The following is a 21,756-nucleotide window of genomic DNA, read 5'->3' as shown; positions in this document are numbered from 1 at the left end:
AGAAAAATGTTTGAAATAATTATTTTGTGGAAGATACGATTATTTTACATCTGCGTGGTCTGTTTGAGCAACTTTTTACAGTACCAACTATGACCAAAATATGTGTTCCCTATCCAAAATCCGAAGTTACTTGCAAGATCTCGGAAGTGGCAAAATCCACAAGTCGACACGTATCACAATTATTTTTCCTCCACAAAACCCTTCAAGTTTAGTATTAAATTTTTTCTTGTATCTCTTTTAGTTTTCGAAATATTCGCCTGGGGCAATTGAAATGGACCACCCTGTATTTTGCTACTTCTCCTTGACATACTTGACTTCATGTATAACGGTCAAGTTCAGATCACCAGATTGAACACTTCTTGCTTATCAACGCCATTCTGGTGATTTATTGCTTTTTGGCGGACACTTGACCAGTTAAAAACCCATATGGGATACTTTTCCTTACCTCTACCCACCATAGTTTGACTATTATCACAGCCTGAGTATCTCACTGATGTGAAATATTACAAAAATGAAATCCCACCCACCTTGCGACCACACAGATAGTTGAGCTCAACGCAGTTAATTGTCCGGTCAAAATAGAGATTCAAGTTTACATTAATTTGCATAAAGCTCAATCTTGATTTGATTGTTTATATCATCAATATGAAAGAAATGTCAAAAGTCCCTATCGATCCCGCATGTGCAAAAAAAGTTATTCAAGGTCAAAGTTCGCAAAAATTAGTTTTTTGCATTTTTCAGCCAAACGGTAAGTTTTACAATAATAATACATTAGCCAAAAATTGTAGAGTATGCAATTATATACAAAAATTGTCTCTACACTTTTTCTCCTAAGAATCACAGTTTTTGAGATATAGCGATTCAAAAGTTGCAACCTCCGTAACAAGCACACACGTTTCCACGCCACCTGTGAGGTAGTGTACACGGTGCGCTTTTTTCAAAGTGATTTCTCCGGTAGGCCAATTCCACGGTTTATTGTGGTCTTGTTTAATAAAATAATAGTACATACATTATGTAACAAGAGAATAAAGTCGGAGATTATTCCCGCGAGTTTCGCTCGGGCAGTAATCACCCGAGGAAATAGTCGACTTTTATTCCTGTGTTACATATAGGACTTTATTTCTGACTCAACTCTGACCACATCTATTGACTCAAAGAGTGGGAATCACTCACGCACGGAAGCTGAGTGTTCTATGTCGACCGCAGCGCGAGCAGGTGGTGCCCTTTTTGTGCAGTTTGTGTTTGCTGTTTTCGTTTTCCTTATTAGGGTCCAGTTGAACCCAACACCTCATTGGGGTCTACTTGATCCCAATACCGACTTTAACGTACAATTTTTAAGTCAGCGCGCTTAAATTAGGGTTATTTCAGCAAGTTGATGAAAAAAAATTGGGAACCCGAATACCGACTTTAACGTACTTGAAGTCAGCGAGTTTGAATCATGATGCAACTATTGGAGGTGATGAAAGCTGTGTGAAACGTAATTAGGGAAAACTATTCGTCAGAATCATAATCTCCTACAGGAACTTCAAAAGCCGTGACAGCCATTTTTTCTTGACAATTGTGTAAATAATATTTTTTTCTGGTTCTGGTATTTTTTTTTTTATTGCGTTCAACTAAATAATCTAATTAAGGATCAGAAAAGAACGTAAATTAATAATTAAAATTGTTTCACACATTTATTAATGAAAAATAAGACAAATATAATTTTAAATTAATCCCATGAGTTGGATGGATATGATCCATCTACATGAGTATCCTCCGAAATTTCTTGTAAATATAGAAAATATTGTGGAAAAGCTTGCTCAGTTATTTGTATCAATAGTAATGAAAATTCTTGTTCTAATGTATCCAATATTATTCGTACTATCGACGAAGATGATGTAAGCCCTGAATACGATCCCACAGATGCCTCGAGCATTGAACAAATTGCGGTAAACACTCGTGTTGATGGATCTCATCCATCCACCTCATGAGATTAAATTTAAATTATAATTATCTTATTATTTATCAATAAATGTGTGGAACAATTTTAATTATTAATTTCCGTCCTTTTCTGATTTTTAATTACATTATTTACTTGAACGTAATAAATATATATATACATATATTTCGTCTCACAATTGAAGCCTCGCAGATTACTATACGAAAACCAGGTTCAAGCCATATAGAGATCGGCTTCTAATTCTCCCAATATTGTAAAAATAATATATGCATAAGCTCTAATCGTAAGCTTCATGAATTTTAGCGCCGTGAAAACCGTACAGTACCAACCTACTTCAAAATGTAATTTGAAATCAAAAGATTGGCTACAGAGAGGTGGGCTCTTCACTACACTACTTATTGTAAAAATAGCATACATGCAGTATAAGCTCCGAGTAATGTGAATTTTAGCGGCATTAAAACGGGACTTACCAAATAAAAGTGTTCCGAGCGGCTTATAAGGGTGCAGGCCTTGTTGCAATCTGCTTCATCCAGTGTAGAGCCGACGACTGATTTAAAATTCACTATACTCGTTTGAAGTAATGAATTAGTTTTTTTTTTATAATTATAGGTACATTTTAGTCAAGCACTGCGGTTTATTACTGCAGGTTTAAACTCTTTATATTGTAAAAATATTTAGTGTATTATAAATTTATCACTTTATAACCTAATTATAAGCTGATCATTATAAACTTTAAACTATGTCTAGACAAAATAGCTGTGAAACTTTTATTGTATAGTTGATACATGCATGTCTGCATTTTCTCATGGAATACGATCTAAACATCTCGATATAACTTGAAGCTATTAGTTCGTAGTAGTAAACCAAGCCATCGAAATTGCACAGTTTACCCTCAGACAGAGCTTGTGGGGCCCACAAGCTCCGCCGAGGGCAACGGCACTACAGTAACGCGCTTCGTTTAACGTTCAATCGCAAGAGGTTCCAAACACAGCGTAATCGGACCTACGCCGAGTCTTCATTCACCATCAAACAGAGTTTGAAAGCACCTTTTATACCAGAAGTACGATGGGGGGGAGTTTACACGCTCAGTTCGGGGAACACCAAATCAGTATGGAGCGTCGATTGTAGCTTCATTCAGTGCCCACTGACAACGAGTGGGATTTTCCGGGTTCAACCAATAGCAGAAGCGAAATCCTAGGAAAACCCCCACTTACAACGAGATTATATACATAGGACCTTCGAATCACGGATTTTTTTGAAACTTCTAAGAGTATTTAAATTCTTTGTCTCAATATATGTGTGTATATAAGAGCTTCCTGAGATGTATAAGTTTTTATCCATTAGGTCGTTCTTAACTCCGATTAAAATTGATTACATTAGCAATTCAACGAGTGGAATGGATTAATAAATGAAACCTACGATTATGTATTTTTAATTGAAATATTTATTTTCATTGTAATCTCTTGTAATTTCGGCGTCGGGTTTTCACAGACTCAAGTGTAACTGAATAAAATATTGTTTCAAAACCACAATAAAGTATAAGCTGTGAGTTTTTTACAATCTGATGTATTCTAAATCTACCCAAAAAGGCCCAATGGATGGATCGAACTAGACATTAGGAGCTCTGTATTTTGGGCCGACTAAACACCTTTAAAAGTTTTAGCCAAATCTATGATCCGGAGATCTGATACACTCGATCCTTATCAGTGCGCATCGAGTGCAGCCAGTGAAGAACGCTATATAATATATGCATAGATTGTAATGTTTTTTTTTAACACCTGCATCGAAAGTCCTTCTTTATGCACCATCCACAGGTACTTAGAGGAGTCTTTTAAATGGGAGTGCAGTAATACAAGAAATATTCAGAAATATAGTCAGATTTTCGATTCGAGACAATCTTGATTGCAGAAGACCCCACAAGCAAGTCGTGTATCAGCTGACTTGAGAATTGCATATAAAGATATACAAGTAGTTGACTTCTATGTCTTCATCTCCCACAATAAGGAGATTTCTGATCTATTCGATATTTCGGAAGATATAAAAAAAAGTTCTAGATCAAAGAATATGGGCGTGTGGTACCGAAGCCCGTGAGACATCCAGATCTACTACATACAACTGTCGATAACAAATGCCCCACGAGACTGCCGTACATACAGCATTTCTGATTGGCCACCAAACTCGTACTCACCGCTGGTTGTACGGCGTCGCACGTGCGTGGTTTAGTCTGCTAGAGCGGACACAAATCTTAACCTGAAAGTTACTTTAACTCATGTACACAATGATAAAGTAGTCAAAACAAAAGACGTAATATTTCGCGTATTACGTAAACATATTTAATAAGTAAGTTAAAATTACGTTAGGTAGCACACTTTCATTACCAATTGTACGTATTATTGTATATACTATTAAACCGAAAATGACGATTGTTGAATATGTTCAAACTTTGTCGGACAATCCATATTTTGGAGCTGGTTTTGGGCTCTTTGGACTTGGAGCTGGTGCAGCTATGCTTAGAAAAGGAATGCAAGCTGGAATGATCCTTTTCAGACGACATTATATGATCACGTTGGAGGTACCTTGTCGCGACAAAAGTTACCAGTGGCTTCTACACTGGTTAACTCATAAGGGTGCTAAAAAAACACAGCATCTATCCGTGGAGACAAGTTTTGAAGAAAAAGATACCGGGCATGTCAAGACCAAATATGATTTCATACCGAGTATCGGTACTCACTTTTTCACTTACAACGGCAACTGGATAAAAGTGGAGAGAACGAGGGAACAGCAAACGCTGGATTTGCACATGGGTATCCCTTGGGAAACTGTTCAGCTTACAGCATTTGGGAGAGACAAGAGCATATATTTTAATATCCTTGAAGAAGCTAGACAAATGGCATTGAAGGAGCACGAGGGAAAGACAATAATGTACACAGCAATGGGAAGTGAATGGCGGCCCTTTGGACATGCAAGGAAAAAACGACCCATAAATTCCGTGGTGTTGGATGCTGGAGTTGGAGAGAGAATACTAAACGACTGCAAAGAATTTATAAACAATCATGGATGGTATAGTGAAAGAGGAATTCCTTACCGAAGAGGGTATTTACTTTATGGACCCCCAGGCTGTGGCAAATCTTCGTATATAACTGCGTTGGCTGGTGAACTGGAACATGGAATCTGTGTGCTGAATTTATCAGAAAGAGGTCTGACGGATGACAGATTAAATCATTTGCTAGCCGTTGCTCCTCAGCAAACCATTATTCTTCTGGAAGATGTAGATGCTGCTTTTATCAGCCGAGAAGAATCAAAAGAAATCAGGTCAGCGTATGACGGGCTTAATCGAGTGACATTTAGTGGTTTATTGAATTGCCTGGACGGCGTTGCTTCTACAGAAGCAAGAATACTCTTCATGACCACTAATTATCTCGAGAGATTAGATCCAGCCCTCGTGAGACCTGGTAGAGTTGATCTCAAAGAGTACATTGGTTGGTGCAGCGCTTATCAGGTGGAACAAATGTTTCTAAGGTTTTACAAATTCTCTGAAAATTGTACACATACATTGGCTCAAGAGTTTGCCAATAGTGTAATAGCTCATAAACGAAATGTGAGTCCAGCACAAATTCAGGGTTTCTTTATGTTTCACAAGAACAACCCCGAGGAAGTAGTGAATAACGTATCGAAAATATGGGAACTTCAGTAAAATAATATCTTGGTATAAATAAATTTAAGTCACACAAAGTGTAATGGTATATACAGTATGCCAAGCATCGATTTATAACCTGAAATAATTTAAAATATAGTTGGAAGGATATTACGAAGTGTAAATTGGCATTCATAAAAGAGAATGTAACACACATACTTCAAATTTTTCTCAATATCGTGACCTCACAAATTTCAAATTTATAAGTTTTTTTTCCAATTCGTCATTTTAGCAACGACCTGGCACTGAGCAATCATATTTTTTACTAAAGTGAACCAGTCTTATGACATATGCAGAAAAAACGGAATGACAAGTTTTAGACATTTCAAAGGAATAGCCAGTATATATAAATATGTCTTTCGCAATGCCGGGCAAGTCCACTGACTACTCACTGGTCACTGGAAAGAGCATCGACACACTATACGTCGATGGGATAGAGGATAAGAAGACTGATTCTGATTCTTTTCATTCGTGAAAACTGTAGTGAGCGCCATCTAAACCAATCAGAAGGCAGCTTTAAACGAAAAATCATATTTTTACCGGTGAAAAGAAAATCAGAATCAGGCCTCTGACCCGTTATTTAATTGCTAAATTCTAAAGTAATCCCCGACATTTCCTTGAGTACCTCTCTCCTTCTATCCGGAGGATCCTTTTACTTAAAACTTAAGTTTATTCCGTATCTTGCCAACATCTCCATAGAAATCCTCCCATCCACACTGCATCGGGCATAGCCACAATTTCTACATCTCCCGAAGAACACTAGCACTGCTAGTGGCTGTTCTGGTACTACACGATTGGTCTCCAAAATGCAAACCATTTCTGTGCTATGGAGTTCGGTGTCCTCTCTGATCGTACTTTGTAGTTTCAGCCTTTTTAGCCCGGTTCGGACTTCTGCTAGATGGTCTCGTGTTTTCAGTTTCATACCACTTAGCACTGAGTAAGTTTTCTTCGTAAAAAATCATGTACACTGTCTCGAAGGGGCCTAGTAAAATCGTAGCAAAGACGCGAAGAGGTAGAAAATGATTTTAATGAACCGGGATAGATAGTTAGTAATAAATAAACAAATTAATTTACATGTCAAGTTAATTCTTTCAGGAATTAGTCAAAACTTGGAGAGGCTAGAAACGCTGCGTGATCTTACGAGAAAATCAGATCCTGATGAAAATCACGATGTAACTAAGTGAGTATATTCGTATGTAATTCGGTCGAAATTCATTGTTGGGTAATCGGTTTAACGTAACGAGTTAATTTACTGACGATGATTAGATTCCCATTGAGGCAACAATCACTTACACCTATTTGTTCCACGCAATATTACGCAATGATACATAGTTGCAAGCCATCTCCCATAGCAACTGTAGAGTATTTATACCGTTCCTTTCATGCCACACACCATTGATAATAGATAATTAACATAAAAATTTATTTGGTAACTTGGAATTCGTTGAAAAATATCACAAGGTGATTTTATTTCGTTCAAGTTAATTAAAACATGATGACATGCACTGATTAATATCCATATCCTCAGTATGTAATGTGTCTCATTGAGAATGAGGAACAAAAATTGCCTTCCTTGCAATGAATTTGTTTGATCTGATTACGAGTCATTTCCTGAGTAAACAATGAATCTTGGCAAGTTTATAAAAATGGGGTTTCTGAATGAATAATAATAATTATGATATTGATCACAACAAAGAATATCAGATGCTGTTAAAGGTTAAAATCAGCGCATTTTGTTATGAATTATTGAAAAACTGAGCTAGTCATAAAAGATAATGTGGCAATTGCAATGTTTATGACACTTGAATAAATTATAAAATGTACTTCGAACCTTAGTCAGCTCTAAAGTATTTTCTTAAAACATTAAGAATATAAAAATACAGCGCTCTAATTGCAACATATTTCGCAAGTTTAGTTTGATATGATTTATCGTTCGTTCCATATTTCAATTTTTCTGAATCATTTAATGCATTGAATCGGTTTAAATGCTACAATCTTCTCCAACAAGCACTAATTTTTCTGATATTTTTTTCTTTTAGTCATGTACCAAAGCCTGTCTTCCACATCAATGGGAAATCAAAATTCAGTTCTCAAAGGCACCTTCAGAATCAAGAGGCAATTACTCCACAGCACGAGGAACTTATTAAATTTGTTTACGAATGTAATTAATGACTTTAAACATTATTCTTAATCTTCAGTTTTTTTTTGTTTTTTTTTTTCCACATTTATAACTGACGGAAAGAAATGGTTGACATCCTACTTTCTACACAGCACGTATTTTTGCAGAAAATTTCAACAATATCACATGGCAAGATTGTAATATTTCAAATATATTGCTCAATCTTCCCGCAATGCTCTAGACATTGCGGAGCAACATTTTGAGGCCAGTTCTTCTATACTTGCAATATTGCTGTAATGATTTAATGAAATGAACAAGCTTCTGACTTAGCAAAAGGTCGCCTTTCAAAGGACCTGTGTATCCACGCGGTGAATAAAATCTCGTTTCTTTCGTTCAACCGTTGCTTCATTAGCCATTGTTCAAGACAGATTGGATGAAAAAAGGCTACCTATCTAATATACTGAAGAATTGATTAATCTGCAGTTAAATGTAAGATGTAGATAAATGATTATAAAGATAACAGTAATTAAAAAATGTAGCATTTGATATACCAATATCTAGGAAAGGTATTTTGAATCCTCAATTCAACACACAATAAAATAAGATAACTGTAATATTACTGGATTATTTATGCATCATTTCGAGTGCACCGATTGAATTGCGATATTTTTGCAACGCTGAAACTGCCATTGCAGTATAGAAATATTGAAGAAATATTTCTGCAAGGTTGCGTGCTGTGCAGGCTGCTTATCAATTTAATGTGTTTCTTTAACAATTTGTCGCATAATGTAAAACTTGGTCTGGATAGCTTCGTAACTCTCATAGGAAGGCTATTTCTAAAAAAAGCTATTCATCATTTGCAACAGATTTCAGACATGTGTAACACATGGCACTCATGCTTTCAACCTGGGGGGCCTGTAACTTCACACTCTGCACATTTATCTGTTCTTCCATATACTAAATCTTAAATCTATTTATCTTACTACAACTTTGACTTCTGTGATAATATTTGCGGAAAACTGTTCTGAGAATAATCTTGATAATTTCGGGAATTTAATATAAAAAAATACAGTCTCTTTAGGACTTATTTATTGATTTTAATTTTTTGCTTCGCAGAATAGAATAATCAAGTTCATACCATATCGAGAAATATATCATTTTAGCTCATCCTTAGTTTTTAATTTTTATTCATGAAGAAATATGGTGGTATGGTGTATAGTTATATATCTCTGTGAAAATAATGCATCATCACATGAATCGAATAAATCACAAACAATCGATGATCGAACTCAATTTTTTTGTAAATTTCATCCGTAATTATAGCAGTTGTGGTATTTTCGAGCATTACCATGCAACTGCGAAATTTAGAAAAATTTCATTTTGCAGCTTCAGAGCCCAGGAAAAAACAGAAATATACTTATACTTTTTCTGAAACACCATCTTGAATATTCAGAAGAAAACATACTTACAGTATGTTAGGATTTAATACATGTATTAATCCAGACATATTTTTGAATATAATTATTTTAAACAAGTGTTTTTATAAGTAACATTATTCGAATTAAATTTATTCAATTCATAGCAAATCTAACTATATGATTTAATCTCCTTTCAGCGTGGAGTCAAGTCAGCACACAGAACAGTGAGTCCTCAGATGGTTCGGAATGTTCTGAGCCATGCAGTAAGTAATCGAAAATCACTAGCCTCAATCTATATTTTCATTCTCATTGGTGAATTACTTGCAGTTATATACACGATCATTTAACGTTAACTGCCAGTTCTTGGAAAGGTTATTTTTTTTCCAATTGAATATAAATTAAGTTTCTTTTCCAAAAGTTCAAGGTACAATCAAATCATGATTACGCATTGAAAGTTATTAGCGTTCACCAATGAGAAGCATCTGTTAGAACTTAGTGCCGTGAATCTATCAATGAGCACGTATGTGGGTAAAAGTTCTAAAAGTCCTCTGCGATTCATGAAGAACAACTTGAAAACTACTTGTCCCTTCAACTTATTGAAAAAGAACTTTATTTCTTCTTTTTTTTTTGCAAGCAATTAAGTTATGCATAATTGGTGGTCGCCGTTGGTCACCTTGCATATCCACTGATTGCTATTCAATTATATCTTATTTGAATGCGGCTTGCTATTTTTTTATTTACCTTTATAGAATACTTTATATCAAGTAATAAATACAACTTGAAAATCCAAAATAATAATTAACGATTTTTGAGGCAATATATTTTTTCCTGCGTCAGATTGATTAAAAATTGGATGATTTAGTCATTCTAGAAGCAAGTAAAGCAACAAAAGATTGACCGTTTGGCACAATTTCATTACAGGCCCTGGGGCGATAGTATATTACAACGATGGAGAACCTAACGTTGTCTTACAGGGTAAGGTTGATTTCTAATTTATCATTTAATCTCAGCTTTACATCTCAGGTTATTAGATTTATTTACACAAATAGTTGTCTTAGAATGACATGCAATGAATCTAGATTCAATATTACAAAAGTCTTGTTACATAATTTTGTATTAGATATCTCAGAGCATGTTGTGAGAAATTAAACTTTTGTATACCTGTTAATTACTTCTGAAAATTGTTGAATAGATGAAGTCATTATTTAATTAAACATTTCGACTGTATAATTTCAGACTTCAAACCATTCGATTTGGAGTCTTGGTGGGGAAAGCGGCTTTTTCACAATATCACCAAGTCTCTTTAAGATATTAAATCATCTGATGGTCAAAAGTGGCTTGAATAACAATGTGAACAAATGATATGACGATCAAATCAGTTGGTTTCATATTGAATTTAAAATTGATGAAGATTGAAGAGAGCGCACAAAATTGAATTTAGTATGAATATCCTGTAATTGCAGTTCTTGATTCAAGCGAATACCCAACGTAGAAGAATAATCATTTTGGCAATATTCTCCAACAATAACTGATCAATTTTTGTTGCAAGAGATTATTGCTTAAAATTAGTCAAGACTTTCTTACACCAAAAGGGGTCTTTACATTTTATAATTATTAATGTTTAATTGTGTTTATCGGTAGTTGAAAGGTAACTAAATCTATCCGCGACAATTTTTCAAGTGCCATTTTTTACACAGCAATTTGTAAATAACAGGTGCTTTATAAATTTGTTGGATATTAAAATGTTATCTGCTGAACTTCTATTAATTGTTAGTAACTGTAGATGCCATTTATTGTTGGACAAAAATATGCCAACTTTCATAGTTTTCTTTATTATTGTTTAATATTCTGTAGAATATATTTCGCAGATTTCTGTACTAAATTTTATAGCAAGAGAGTTATATCGTACACGCTATTCGATTGATATCGTAGTATCCTCATCATTGGCACACTGCTGAATTTAAAAAAATTCTTATTCTCATAAACACAGCGTACTTTGTTATAGAGATACATACAAAATGCAATGTCACGTAGACAATAAATAATATTATAGTTATTTTAAAGAGTGAATGTTGCATGAGTAAAAAAGAGAATTATTGAATTATAGATTGAACTATGATGTGAATATATCTAAACGTGTGTTATGTATGTGTGTATAAGCACGATACATGCTGACACGTATGCATAAGGTACCCGCTAAGCGAATGTTTGAAAATGATATCAATGACTGTTACAACAATTGTATCATTTAACTATTTTAAGTACTAGTATAACTTCGTAGACTGATACTATTAAGATTGTTATAAATTTATAAAATATTTTTACAGCGTGAAAAAATTAATGGTAGCTCGATTATCATAAAATTATACAAGTAGTTTTGGATTAATGTCGAGTTTATGAGGTACACATTTCTTCATGCCATTAATTTATTCGCGCAGTATTAAAATTGCAAATTGCAATTTTGTAGTCGACATGTAGTGAGAAAATTTGGCCTATGCTGCTGAATTTGTTATTAGAAGATATATATATGTATATAAAATATATATATCTTTATATTTTACCCTGTGTTTTCGTTATTTTATTCTCGTCTGCTAAGTCATATCTCCCCCGTTTATTTCTGTTCAAGGGAAAGTCATAAAGAAATATTGAACCACTCACTTGCATAATTAAACTGAAAACTCAAATTGTCGATAAATCATTTAGGTATCACCCTTTCTCGACCCATTACATCCAAGTATGTAATCGTAATTTGTCCGCCGTTTTCCAATTTGCATAAACAAATGTTGCCCTCGGAATTTATCTTTCTGATAATATTTTGCTCCGGCATCGGGAATGAGATCTTACGGTACGATTATACACTGGATAGTAGCAAACTCCACCCAAAAGATTATTTACAAAAGAATATTGTTGCACCTCACTGAGCGAATTTCCCGTTTGAATACCAAAGCGTCATGACTCCGGTACAATTGAGTACACGCATGCAATTTGGCGACATACCTTAGTAGGGTAGCAGAAGCAGAAAATTATCTTCGACTGCCGTTGGCTCGAAGAATCTCTAAACGATCAGTATCTTGCCCAATGAGAACCGAACCAGCTTGAAGGCACGATCCAGTCCAGACAAAATACGGTGAGTCGACGCGCTCAACTCATATTGATACGCTGCGCATTATCAAATACGAGAACAAAATGCGCCTCGGCGCCCCTAGCGGTAGACGCACAAGTTACTCAGGGGTAATTCAGGATTCGATTAGGACATATTGTAGGTAGATAGTATGAGCAGGTAGATCTCTCAAGGTTCTGAATGGGACTAAGGGATAAAAAAGACTTTATATATTAGTACCTGCAAGTCTACCGTAAGGCTAAAATTTCGACTTTGGAATCGCTCGCGAATATTTGTACGAATGCTTTATTTCATTCAATCAACCATTTGCAGAAACGGGTTTGGAATATTGCACTGAGCAAAATAACAAAAAGGAAAGGTTTTGAGTGTGTTAGAGAGGAAACCATTTCTACTTGCATGGTAGTCAATCGATCCAAAATGGAGGATACATTAATATATTATCCAGAAGAAAACGGAAGTTTTCCGTATTATACGAAATACTTAAAGTTTTCGAATCGCTGTTTGAAGTTCACTTTCAAGTTTTTTTAAGTAACTGGCAAACTATTCCTGTACAAGGGGCTCAGTACGAACTTGTCTTTAGGGTGTACAATAGGGCTTAACCATTTTCTACTTCATCGTCGCTAATTGTGTGTCGTTTTTTCTTGGTTCATGTATCTTCAGAGTCGGACATTTTTACAAAGTATTTTCTCATTTTTCAGGATCCATTCTTTTATTACTTCTGAATTTATTTACTGCTTAATTATCATTTCATTACCTTGGTTGGCTTGTAAAGTCATTTTGTTGCGTGAGTTTTCAAGTTAAAGTAAAACAATTTAAAAAAGAAAAAGAAATTTCGTCCATCCATTTTTCTTACGGATTTCTCAATCGTTTGAAACTTCCTTATAATTTGTTTTAGATCTGATGAACAGTCAGTTTGAAACACTTAAAATGAAACGAAATCTGTTTTACCAATAAAAAATCAAAACCTGTAAAAAATATTTCATTCGCGTAGGTATATTTTATACACACCCGGATACATACGTAAATTACTCGTGCCGATTGCTGCTTGTATGCGCAAATTTTATACTGCATGCATGATAGGTAAGTCTCGGCAATTTAGCGGGTAGAACTGACAGCTCTCGGTTAATAAGATTCTGACGCTCTGTATATCAGAATAATGAAATAATGATCCCATAGAGTAAAATTCGTTGAATTGGGTCAATCGATATATAGACAGAGACCCAGCCTTTATGTACCCTTGTTCTCTCTACCCTCGCTTCTCGTCGAAGACGCGTGCGTCTGGATATTCCTGCCCATTCCATAACATGGCCTCCGACATGAAAGTTGTGTCGATCCAGGAAGATAGATTTTCCGACGTGATCGTCCACCTGAGAAAAAATTTCTTCGCTGACGAGCCGCTCAACAAGGCAGTGAAACTTTGCAAACGTGGTGAACCTCACGCAGCACTGGAGCGACACAGTTTGGCTACCCTCCAGCAGGGCTTCTCGCGGATGGCTGTCACCGAAGACGGGGTGGTAAATCATTATTTGCTTGAATTATATTCCTACAATATGTTCAATACATACACAGTGAATATTAGTAATTTAGTCATTTTTGCTTTACAAAAATAAACGCATAAAATTGTAAGATTTAACTATATCTGTCTAGTTCCCATGTATTCGCGAATGAATATCTTCATCTGTTGATTATGTTGTTGTATTGTGATGCGTTGGCGTATCACTACGAAGATAGTTTAACAGTGGTATACTACTCTCGCTTTGGCAGTATGTAAGGGGCGTTCCACATGAAGTCGACAAATCGAAAGCCCTCTCCATCTCACTTTTGATCGGCGATTATTGTGTATGGTAGTAGTTAGTACTCCGTCTGAAATACTCTTTCGTGGTTTTTCGGATTTCTTTTTCAAACCGTTTGCGCCACGAGTTATCAATTTTTGCAAGTTCAAAATATGTTCTTGACTATGCTTGAAAAGATTCACAAAAATTCTATGATGTAGGACAAACATTTCCCATCAAAATTGAAAGTGGTAACCAAGACTTTTTTTCATTAGATTTTTATTTTATTTTTCTTCAATATCGCATTGATGCGATAGATAAATGAGAATGAATGTATATCCCGTCGAGAAGATTACACCTACATATTAGAAAAACATAAATAATAGCAATTGAAAATTTTTCAAGTGGATTAATCTTTCGTTTTCTGATGTCATATAGATGTCACATTCTATCGTTAAATACATTCTGTTGTTCTAAATACATACATATCAACATTTTATTGCGTGGCGCTTCGGTTAATGTATAGTGTTGAAGAAAAAAAATGTTGAAATTTGAACAAAAAAAAAAAAAAAAAAAAATCCGTCCGCACCTTCAATGTTGTTGGAAAATAATTGCCGTTTCAAAATGATCGGTAAGGGCGTTATTTTTAACTCAAGAAAATCCAATAAATCGGCAATGATTCGAAAATAGATCTGGAAAAATGAGGAGAGTGTTCCAGAGAAATTACTACCATGCAAAAAATTCCCTGAAGAAAATTGAGGTGACGAGGGCTTTCGACTTGTCAATTTCACGTAGAAAGCTCCATATGCTAACTCACAATCTCTGGTTTACTATTATTGTATTGAAGATTCTCGTACTTCAATTGTAAAGAGTAAACCATTTGCAGGCATATATGTACACATGAGTATGAGTAAATTCCGCAATTTGAGTATCTAGGGTTTAGGAACTCGTTGCGGCGTCAAAAGTTAAATAAAAACTAAACTGTTCTTGCCAATACATCTTCCTTATCTTATCTATCTTATAAACTTATGTCGTCGAAATAAATTTGTAAGCGTATCAACGGTGACCATATTGATTTAGTGTTAGTCTTACTTGATTCACCGGCTAAGTTGTGAACATACAACTTTTATAACACAGCACAGATTTGAAGAAGTCCTAATTATCATTTTCGAGTATTCACTTCGTATACTTATCGCGTGTACTTGTGGGCATCGTTCACTCTTGGGTATTAATCCGAGTGTTTTTAGATCGCAGGAGTTGCTCTGAATGGTACGGTAAAGAAAAGCGAACGAGAGGAGGCGGAATCGCGTCTCCTGGAAACGGCCGATGAAAAATTCAAAGCAATTTTTACGTTACTATACGGTGTAAATGAAAAGGTTGATTTATTTTCAACCTACGATATCGAAGAGCTTTTTGAATGTCGAATTTTAAGTGTCGACGAAAACTTCAGAGGTAAAGGCTTGGCATCTACCTTGATGACTGATAGTATGGAAACTGCAAAGCAAGCCGGATTTAAGGTACCTAATTTGGGAATGCTACATCCTTATAGCCAGTCACCTGATTAATTATATACCATTATTTTCGTTACGATTATTTATAATTCGAGAATCAGTTTTTCATCTCCCTATATATACCCGTATTTGTGCTGCATTCAAGACAAAGAAACTTTACAGGAGAAAATTGGGGGTATGAGCGATTCCACGTCAAATCGGACAAGAATTAATCTCGTATTTTTTAAATCGCTCCCAACTTTTCTTGCGCAAAGTATACGGGAAGAGAGAAAGCATGTATTTTTCTTCGTTAAGAATGTTTTGTTTTTTCCAAGTAAAAAGTAATCAATTTTTGTGAAAAGTGAACGCGCCGCCTAATTTAACAATAATATCTCTGGTAACATTGTTCATAGAGCGATCAATGAACGCTACCTTTTGAAAAATGTTTTGAAATTTTTCAAAAAAGTTTTATAGGTAACTAAAAGTATATGTCTCTTCTCTTTCCACGTATACTTTGCATAGAAAAAAGCTTGATCCATTTAAGGGAAGCGCCCGGTGATATTGCTAAGTCAGGCATTTTTCAGTAGAACTAAATGCGCATCAGACTACTTGTTTTCGGACCTTAAAAATCATAAACAATTATATCCAGTCCGGAGGTTTTCTAAAATTAAATATGGCTCAGAAATACCTATTTGGCGCAAACGTGTGCCAAATTTTTTTGTTGAAATGCGTGGTCTCATCTCATGGCTGGAGGGACTTGAGTACGATTTTATCCACAATTTTACATAAGGAAAACTGACATATTTGGCTTCTTAAAAATTTGAATGGATGATATGTGTTTAAATTAAAGATGAGTAATCCTAAGCTATGCGGCGAATAGTCCATTAATTTCTGTTTCTATGTTTTCAGCATGCGAAGTTCCGTTCATTTGCATGGATGGTTTTGTTTTCTGTCTACGCCGCAATGTGTAAATATTAAATTTTAATGTTTTTCGTTTGACCTTTTACCGCATACAGACAGTAGCCGTGCTACTATAATTATCACTATCACTAATATCATGTATTATCATAAAATCTATCGTGGTAAAGATTTTTCAATGATCTTTGCCATTTCTCCTACAACCAGATATTCATCATACTTGCAGTTTATACGTAATCATACCTGAACAATTATATTATTAAATTTCTTTCATTTAGAGAGTTGAAACATATTAAAACATATGATAAATTGAAACATTGAAACATATTATATCAAACATATAACATATAACACCCAGTTTTAATTCGGTTTACTTAAATTTATATCAAAATTTCTACATACAAATGTGATGCGTTAAATTGAAAAAGATACTTGTCGAAGATAATTTATATATCAATATTTTAGATTGGTACGACTGTTTTTATAGGTATTCAAAGCTGACGCGACTGGTGTATACTCCCAGAAAATCTGTGAAAATTTTGGATTTAAAACTGTGGCGGAGATTCCATACAGCGAAATAGATGAAAATATTAGACCGCCACCACCACACGAAGCTTTAAAGTTGATGGTAAAAATTTTGGAATAAGCGTACATGATTATACATGTTGTATTCAGACCAACGCACAAAAGATGAAATGATATAGTTTAAAAATGAACATATATTTACACTATACACATAAGTAGATATGATCTACATGTATACATATATGTATACGTTTCGTCTTTTTGAACGTGACAATAAAAGCTTTCTTATATTTAATCGTATACATACGTGAAACTGAATACTTGAAAAAATGAAAAGTCAAGCTGGAATTGTTGAATACGAAAATACCAATTATCATATATTATATATATGTATAGATATTGTTCATGTGTCTGTGTTCTAAAGGAACTTTCCTTAATCAATGATAAACCATGAATGTTTTGAAAGTATATATATATACAAATGTTTGTGTGTATTACACAATTATACTGTTACAAACGTGTTTAGAAAAAAGAAAAGAAAATTGTTGTATGACTTGTCGTGAAGTATAACAAACAAGAATAACGTTAAATAAGTGTTAAAATTTTTTTAAGAATGTGACAATGATTTCACACACTGATGAAAGTCTAGAGTTTACGAAATAATTTGTCACCTGAGAACATTGGTGCCCTTATATACATAAATAAGTTGAAACGGAATTAAAAAATTTCGCTACAAGTAATGTAGGGTGTTGGTAAAATACCAAAGAGTGGAAGCTCACGATTTAGATTGCAAAAATATTGAACCTGCGGCCAATATTGTATTCTATTGATATTTTTTTATAGAAGTTGAAGCACAGATTTACCTCATAAAATTTATTGTTGAGAAACGGGTCCACATCCCTGGGGGATGATGTTACTAAAGTATAAATATGATTGAATAATATTTTCGTTGTTAAGAAGTATTCCAGAAAGATAGAACAACTAAAACTAATACAAATAATATTACATATGAATGTTATTTTTTAAGGGTGTCAACAGAATAAATCCTCAATTTTACTATAATCCATGTCACAGCATTCATTTATTTCCTCAACTATCATATGCATCAAAGAATTCATATTACAATGATGTCGTAGGAACTTTGTAAAGTTCTACAGGTCAACACAATAATTTAAATCAGGTAAATAGAATATGAATGTTGTTCTAAACATACACTCGGTGTAATGAAGTGTATTTAGAACTGCAACGTTCGACCTCAATTTACAAGTGCTCAAATGTGAATGCCAGCATCTGAACTGAACTGTATAACAATGATTTTAACATCTTTCAATATCGTTAATTTTAAATGAAAGGCACAAAGATGATCGTCGATAGTTTACGTGGGGAAACAAAAACGTTCGGAAAAAACTTAAAGTAATTTGAACAAGAAGGGGCGATAATATTTCATCTCAAAAGTGAGGTGAAGAAAAAAGTTACCGTTTTCGATAATAGTTCCTGTTGAGACTGTTTATTGATATATAATTACTGTGATCAGTAACGCAACAATTACCACCTAGAAATTGACTTGTTGCCTGAAATGTTTCTGCAATTTATTCGCTTTAAATTGTAGCTGTGTCGAGTATCTAGCTTGAACTTTTTGCATGTATCTTATATCCCTAGCTTTCTTGATCGCAGCTTCCTTCTGTGTATCAGTCCACCCCAGAGCTCTATATTGTGTTAAAACTGCTCGCAATTTATCTCTTTTTGGCAGAGCTAGTGCTCTATTTGGATCCAAACTCTGTTTATAATACCGCATTAGAGATCTGTGTCCAATAGTGGCTCCAGATGGGAGCACTAATTGATAATCGGTATCATCAATTTCTGGAATTTGGACCTCTTCATCTGGATTTTCGTGCCCTTCATCAGGATAACTCGAAGAGTAGTCATAGAAGTCTGCGTACTCTGCCAGAGCTTCTCCTTCGTGGAGCATCTTGCAGTGTCCTTTGTCCAGCATGTGAGTTCTGGCTGCCTCCGCACTTTGGAATGCTTTACCAGAGTTATTGCACCAAAGGCACATGTACCCTGCATAAACTTTCTCACCAAGATATATCAGCAATCCTCTGGGGTTCGTGCAGTATTCAGGATCAGGTAAGAAGAAAGAATGAGCTTCGGTCATGTGTTTAAGATTACGGACAAAGGACCTGCTGTGATGACTACAGAAAAGACAGTCATTATTTTCAACCGGATTTTCAGTATCTTCTATCCATTCGTCCGAATCTATAGATTCGACTTCTGAATCAATTTCCATGTCTTCGAGGGTTTCAGGAGGATTTTTGAAGCGAGAATTTGGTCGGCAGTTATTTTTAGCTGATAAATTTTCGCCATTTTTCGATGCTTCTAATGTAGTGGCTTCAAGAACATCCTCATCATGGAAAGATAAGGCTTTTTCTTTGTGTTTTTTTGATATCGCATGATTCTCAAACTGATTTTTTGTGTTAAAACTTTTTCTGCAGGCTTTGCAGTTGTAAGATTGTTCCTCTTTTCCTCGCTGTGCAATCACCCTTCTCTGAAACTCATCCGATGTTACTGGCGGCAAGTCAGCAACTTTCCGCTTCAAGTTATACCTGTGCCAATCGGACTTATAATGCTGTCTTTGAATATCAAGATCCCTGAATGCCACACGACAGGTAATGCATGTGTATGGTGTATTCATAATGTCTATATGTTTCCTCAGCACAGTTGCTTTCTGAAATCAAAGAGGATCGAATTAATCTAATATTTATTTACACATACAGCCATATACTGACAAGATTTCGAACAGACTTCCATGAACAATTGACTTCTTTGTTTCTAGCAGAATATCTACTTTTTTTTACCTACATGCAACACAAGCCATATAAATTTTTTAATAGTAACCTGGTGTTACTATATTGAAACATTTGCTGCAATTATTAGCAATACAGAGTAAATGTACACAGCAAAGCAAAGATTTGGCGCGTCTAAATTGTATGGAATGTTCCATATGTAGGTTCCCTTTGAAATACAAATTGCCCCGTCGTAAAATCCATTTCTTTATTGTGAACATCTTGGAATGAAAGAGTGGACAATTTTATATCAGCCTTTAGATTATTAACAAATGATGTCAAATGCCTTGAACTATACTGGACAGTACAGGACAGTATTGACCATTCCGAGCATAAGCAACGAATAAAATTTAGTGAAGGATCTATTAGTATGCAAAACATGATCGTTGAATAACCAAAAGGCAAATGAAATATCAAATTGTCTGATAACGTGATACCCGTGATTGAACAGCTTTTTGCACCCAATTATTGCAATGGAATAATGTCAGAAATTAGCTTTCAAATTAAAATTACTTATAGTTTTCATATAGTTAGGCATAAATTAGATTAGGTTAGGATTTCGTCAGGTGCGACTAATTTAGTTTTTAAATCGCGTGTTAGAAACTGATCATGCTAATCAAAATTGAAAAATTTCAATTGCCAAGATTATTACCAGAATAGTATTGATTATCTCTTGCGACGGACCACGATGGACACTCGAACAATTACCAACAAATCAATCACGTTGCGACACTTGCATATGTACAATCCTCTTCGAGACTTGTGCTGACTTACTAAAAGCAGAATGAAAGCTCGTTCAATTATGGCTTTTCAGTCAGCTAGCAGACAATAATCGGAGCGCTTTCTTTATACAACGATCGTGATTGGTTAAAAAGTTGCCACAGAGCTCCGTGGTGTTACTTGGAGCACGTGTAAAATTTATAATCGAACGTAGCTTGAAAACGAGTAGAGGTTAGAAACGTCATAAGCTCACATGGCAGTTACGGCAGTTACGGAATGAAATGAAGCCACAAACAACTCATGCTGCTAAAAACTTGGAACAAGTTTATTAATTGGTTATTGTTTATGACTCAAGTTTTTTTTAACCCTTTTCACCTTGAAAATATCCAAGATTATTAATTTCAAAAAAATTTAGGCAGCTCGTTTGACTCAAGTTTTCTGGTGTAAGGACCATAGACTTAAAGAGAGTACGAACTAATTGCTAAAAAGATTTCGTTTAGTGCTCACAATTAAATTCATTGACCATTTTCTGAAAAATGATGGCATGCGTATTCCCTATACTGCCAAAGTGAGAGAGAAGGAAATTCAAGCGGGCATTGTCTGTTTCTTTCACGAATCGACATAAGAGTACGTTCACACGGCGGCTGTCACGATTTCAATGCATAGACATTTCAATGGGACCGTGTGTCCCCTTTACGAGCACCACTATTCTTTTCACTCGCCACCACATGCGTCGCTGCGATCAGTAGTATTACCCCCCCCCCCCCGACGTCTTCTGTGCTAATTCTTGCTCCATGAGGCTGTACTACACGTAATGCTCTGTAGCTATGATATAGGTATAGAAACACGAACAAGGTGTGCTCTAAACGGAGACGCGCAGTATCAGTCACATGATAGCCCGCCCATGACGTCACGACAATTATGGGTAAATTTAAATGACATCATGTGCGAGCACATTCTCAATGACCGAGCGGCAGCAGATGCGCAAGAGCATACCTTGTTTCCTTACCATTTCCTTACACCATGTCCGTAGCAGCGAAAAATGTAAGGATATTTGGATCGGCTACCTAGTACCTACCATCTCGTGGTCGTTTCCAAACCGTTTTGTTTTTCGTGTTCCTGATTTAATAGCACCCTCAGTCACGAAATAAGTTTTTGGGACTAATTTTTGATGTGCTTGGTCACCCGATTACA

General features: G+C 35.2%; 4 protein-coding genes across 11 annotated transcripts; 3 read left to right on the top strand and 1 right to left on the bottom strand.

The window, feature by feature from the left end:
* Positions 1 to 4,178: 4,178 nt before the first annotated feature.
* On the top strand, positions 4,179 to 5,759 carry LOC124409961 (mitochondrial chaperone BCS1). Its single transcript, XM_046887964.1, has one exon. The coding sequence runs from the start codon at positions 4,359 to 4,361 to the stop codon at positions 5,634 to 5,636; it is 1,278 nt and encodes a 425-aa protein (XP_046743920.1). The 5' UTR covers positions 4,179 to 4,358; the 3' UTR covers positions 5,637 to 5,759.
* Positions 5,760 to 6,412: 653 nt separating this feature from the next.
* On the top strand, positions 6,413 to 11,733 carry LOC124409963 (MAPK regulated corepressor interacting protein 2-like). 5 transcript variants are annotated; one of them, XM_046887968.1, is made up of 6 exons: positions 6,413 to 6,648; positions 6,732 to 6,816; positions 7,676 to 7,797; positions 9,371 to 9,436; positions 10,077 to 10,148; positions 10,637 to 11,733. In XM_046887968.1, exons 1-6 carry the CDS (start codon positions 6,597 to 6,599, stop codon positions 10,663 to 10,665), a joined length of 426 nt encoding a protein of 141 aa, XP_046743924.1. In that variant the 5' UTR covers positions 6,413 to 6,596; the 3' UTR covers positions 10,666 to 11,733. The 5 variants fall into 5 exon arrangements, with proteins under 5 accessions (XP_046743924.1, XP_046743922.1, XP_046743926.1 ...); XM_046887966.1 differs by having other exon boundaries at positions 6,417 to 6,648; positions 10,410 to 11,733; XM_046887969.1 differs by having other exon boundaries at positions 6,429 to 6,648; positions 10,095 to 10,148.
* A 1,771-nt stretch (positions 11,734 to 13,504) lies between these two features.
* Positions 13,505 to 17,764, top strand: LOC124409492 (arylalkylamine N-acetyltransferase 1). 4 transcript variants are annotated; one of them, XM_046887125.1, is made up of 4 exons: positions 13,505 to 13,808; positions 15,314 to 15,583; positions 16,466 to 16,521; positions 16,940 to 17,091. In XM_046887125.1, the coding sequence occupies exons 1-4, from the start codon at positions 13,524 to 13,526 to the stop codon at positions 16,959 to 16,961; spliced, it is 633 nt and encodes a 210-aa protein (XP_046743081.1). In that variant the 5' UTR covers positions 13,505 to 13,523; the 3' UTR covers positions 16,962 to 17,091. The 4 variants fall into 4 exon arrangements, with proteins under 4 accessions (XP_046743081.1, XP_046743079.1, XP_046743080.1 ...); XM_046887123.1 differs by lacking the exon at positions 16,466 to 16,521 and having other exon boundaries at positions 13,509 to 13,808; positions 16,962 to 17,764; XM_046887124.1 differs by lacking the exon at positions 16,466 to 16,521 and having other exon boundaries at positions 13,509 to 13,808; positions 16,945 to 17,764.
* A 286-nt stretch (positions 17,765 to 18,050) lies between these two features.
* On the bottom strand, positions 18,051 to 20,729 carry LOC124409488 (zinc finger protein 622). Its single transcript, XM_046887120.1, has 2 exons — positions 20,495 to 20,729; positions 18,051 to 19,724 (listed from the first exon to the last, which is right to left on the bottom strand). The coding sequence occupies exon 2, from the start codon at positions 19,689 to 19,691 to the stop codon at positions 18,552 to 18,554; it is 1,140 nt and encodes a 379-aa protein (XP_046743076.1). The 5' UTR covers positions 19,692 to 19,724; positions 20,495 to 20,729; the 3' UTR covers positions 18,051 to 18,551.
* Positions 20,730 to 21,756: the final 1,027 nt, after the last annotated feature.

The sequence above is a fragment of the Diprion similis genome, chromosome 8, assembly GCF_021155765.1.
Source record: "Diprion similis isolate iyDipSimi1 chromosome 8, iyDipSimi1.1, whole genome shotgun sequence".
Classification (NCBI taxonomy): domain Eukaryota; kingdom Metazoa; phylum Arthropoda; class Insecta; order Hymenoptera; family Diprionidae; genus Diprion; species Diprion similis.
Note: the sequence above shows the minus strand (reverse complement) of the source record. Positions and strands in the feature narration are given on the sequence as shown.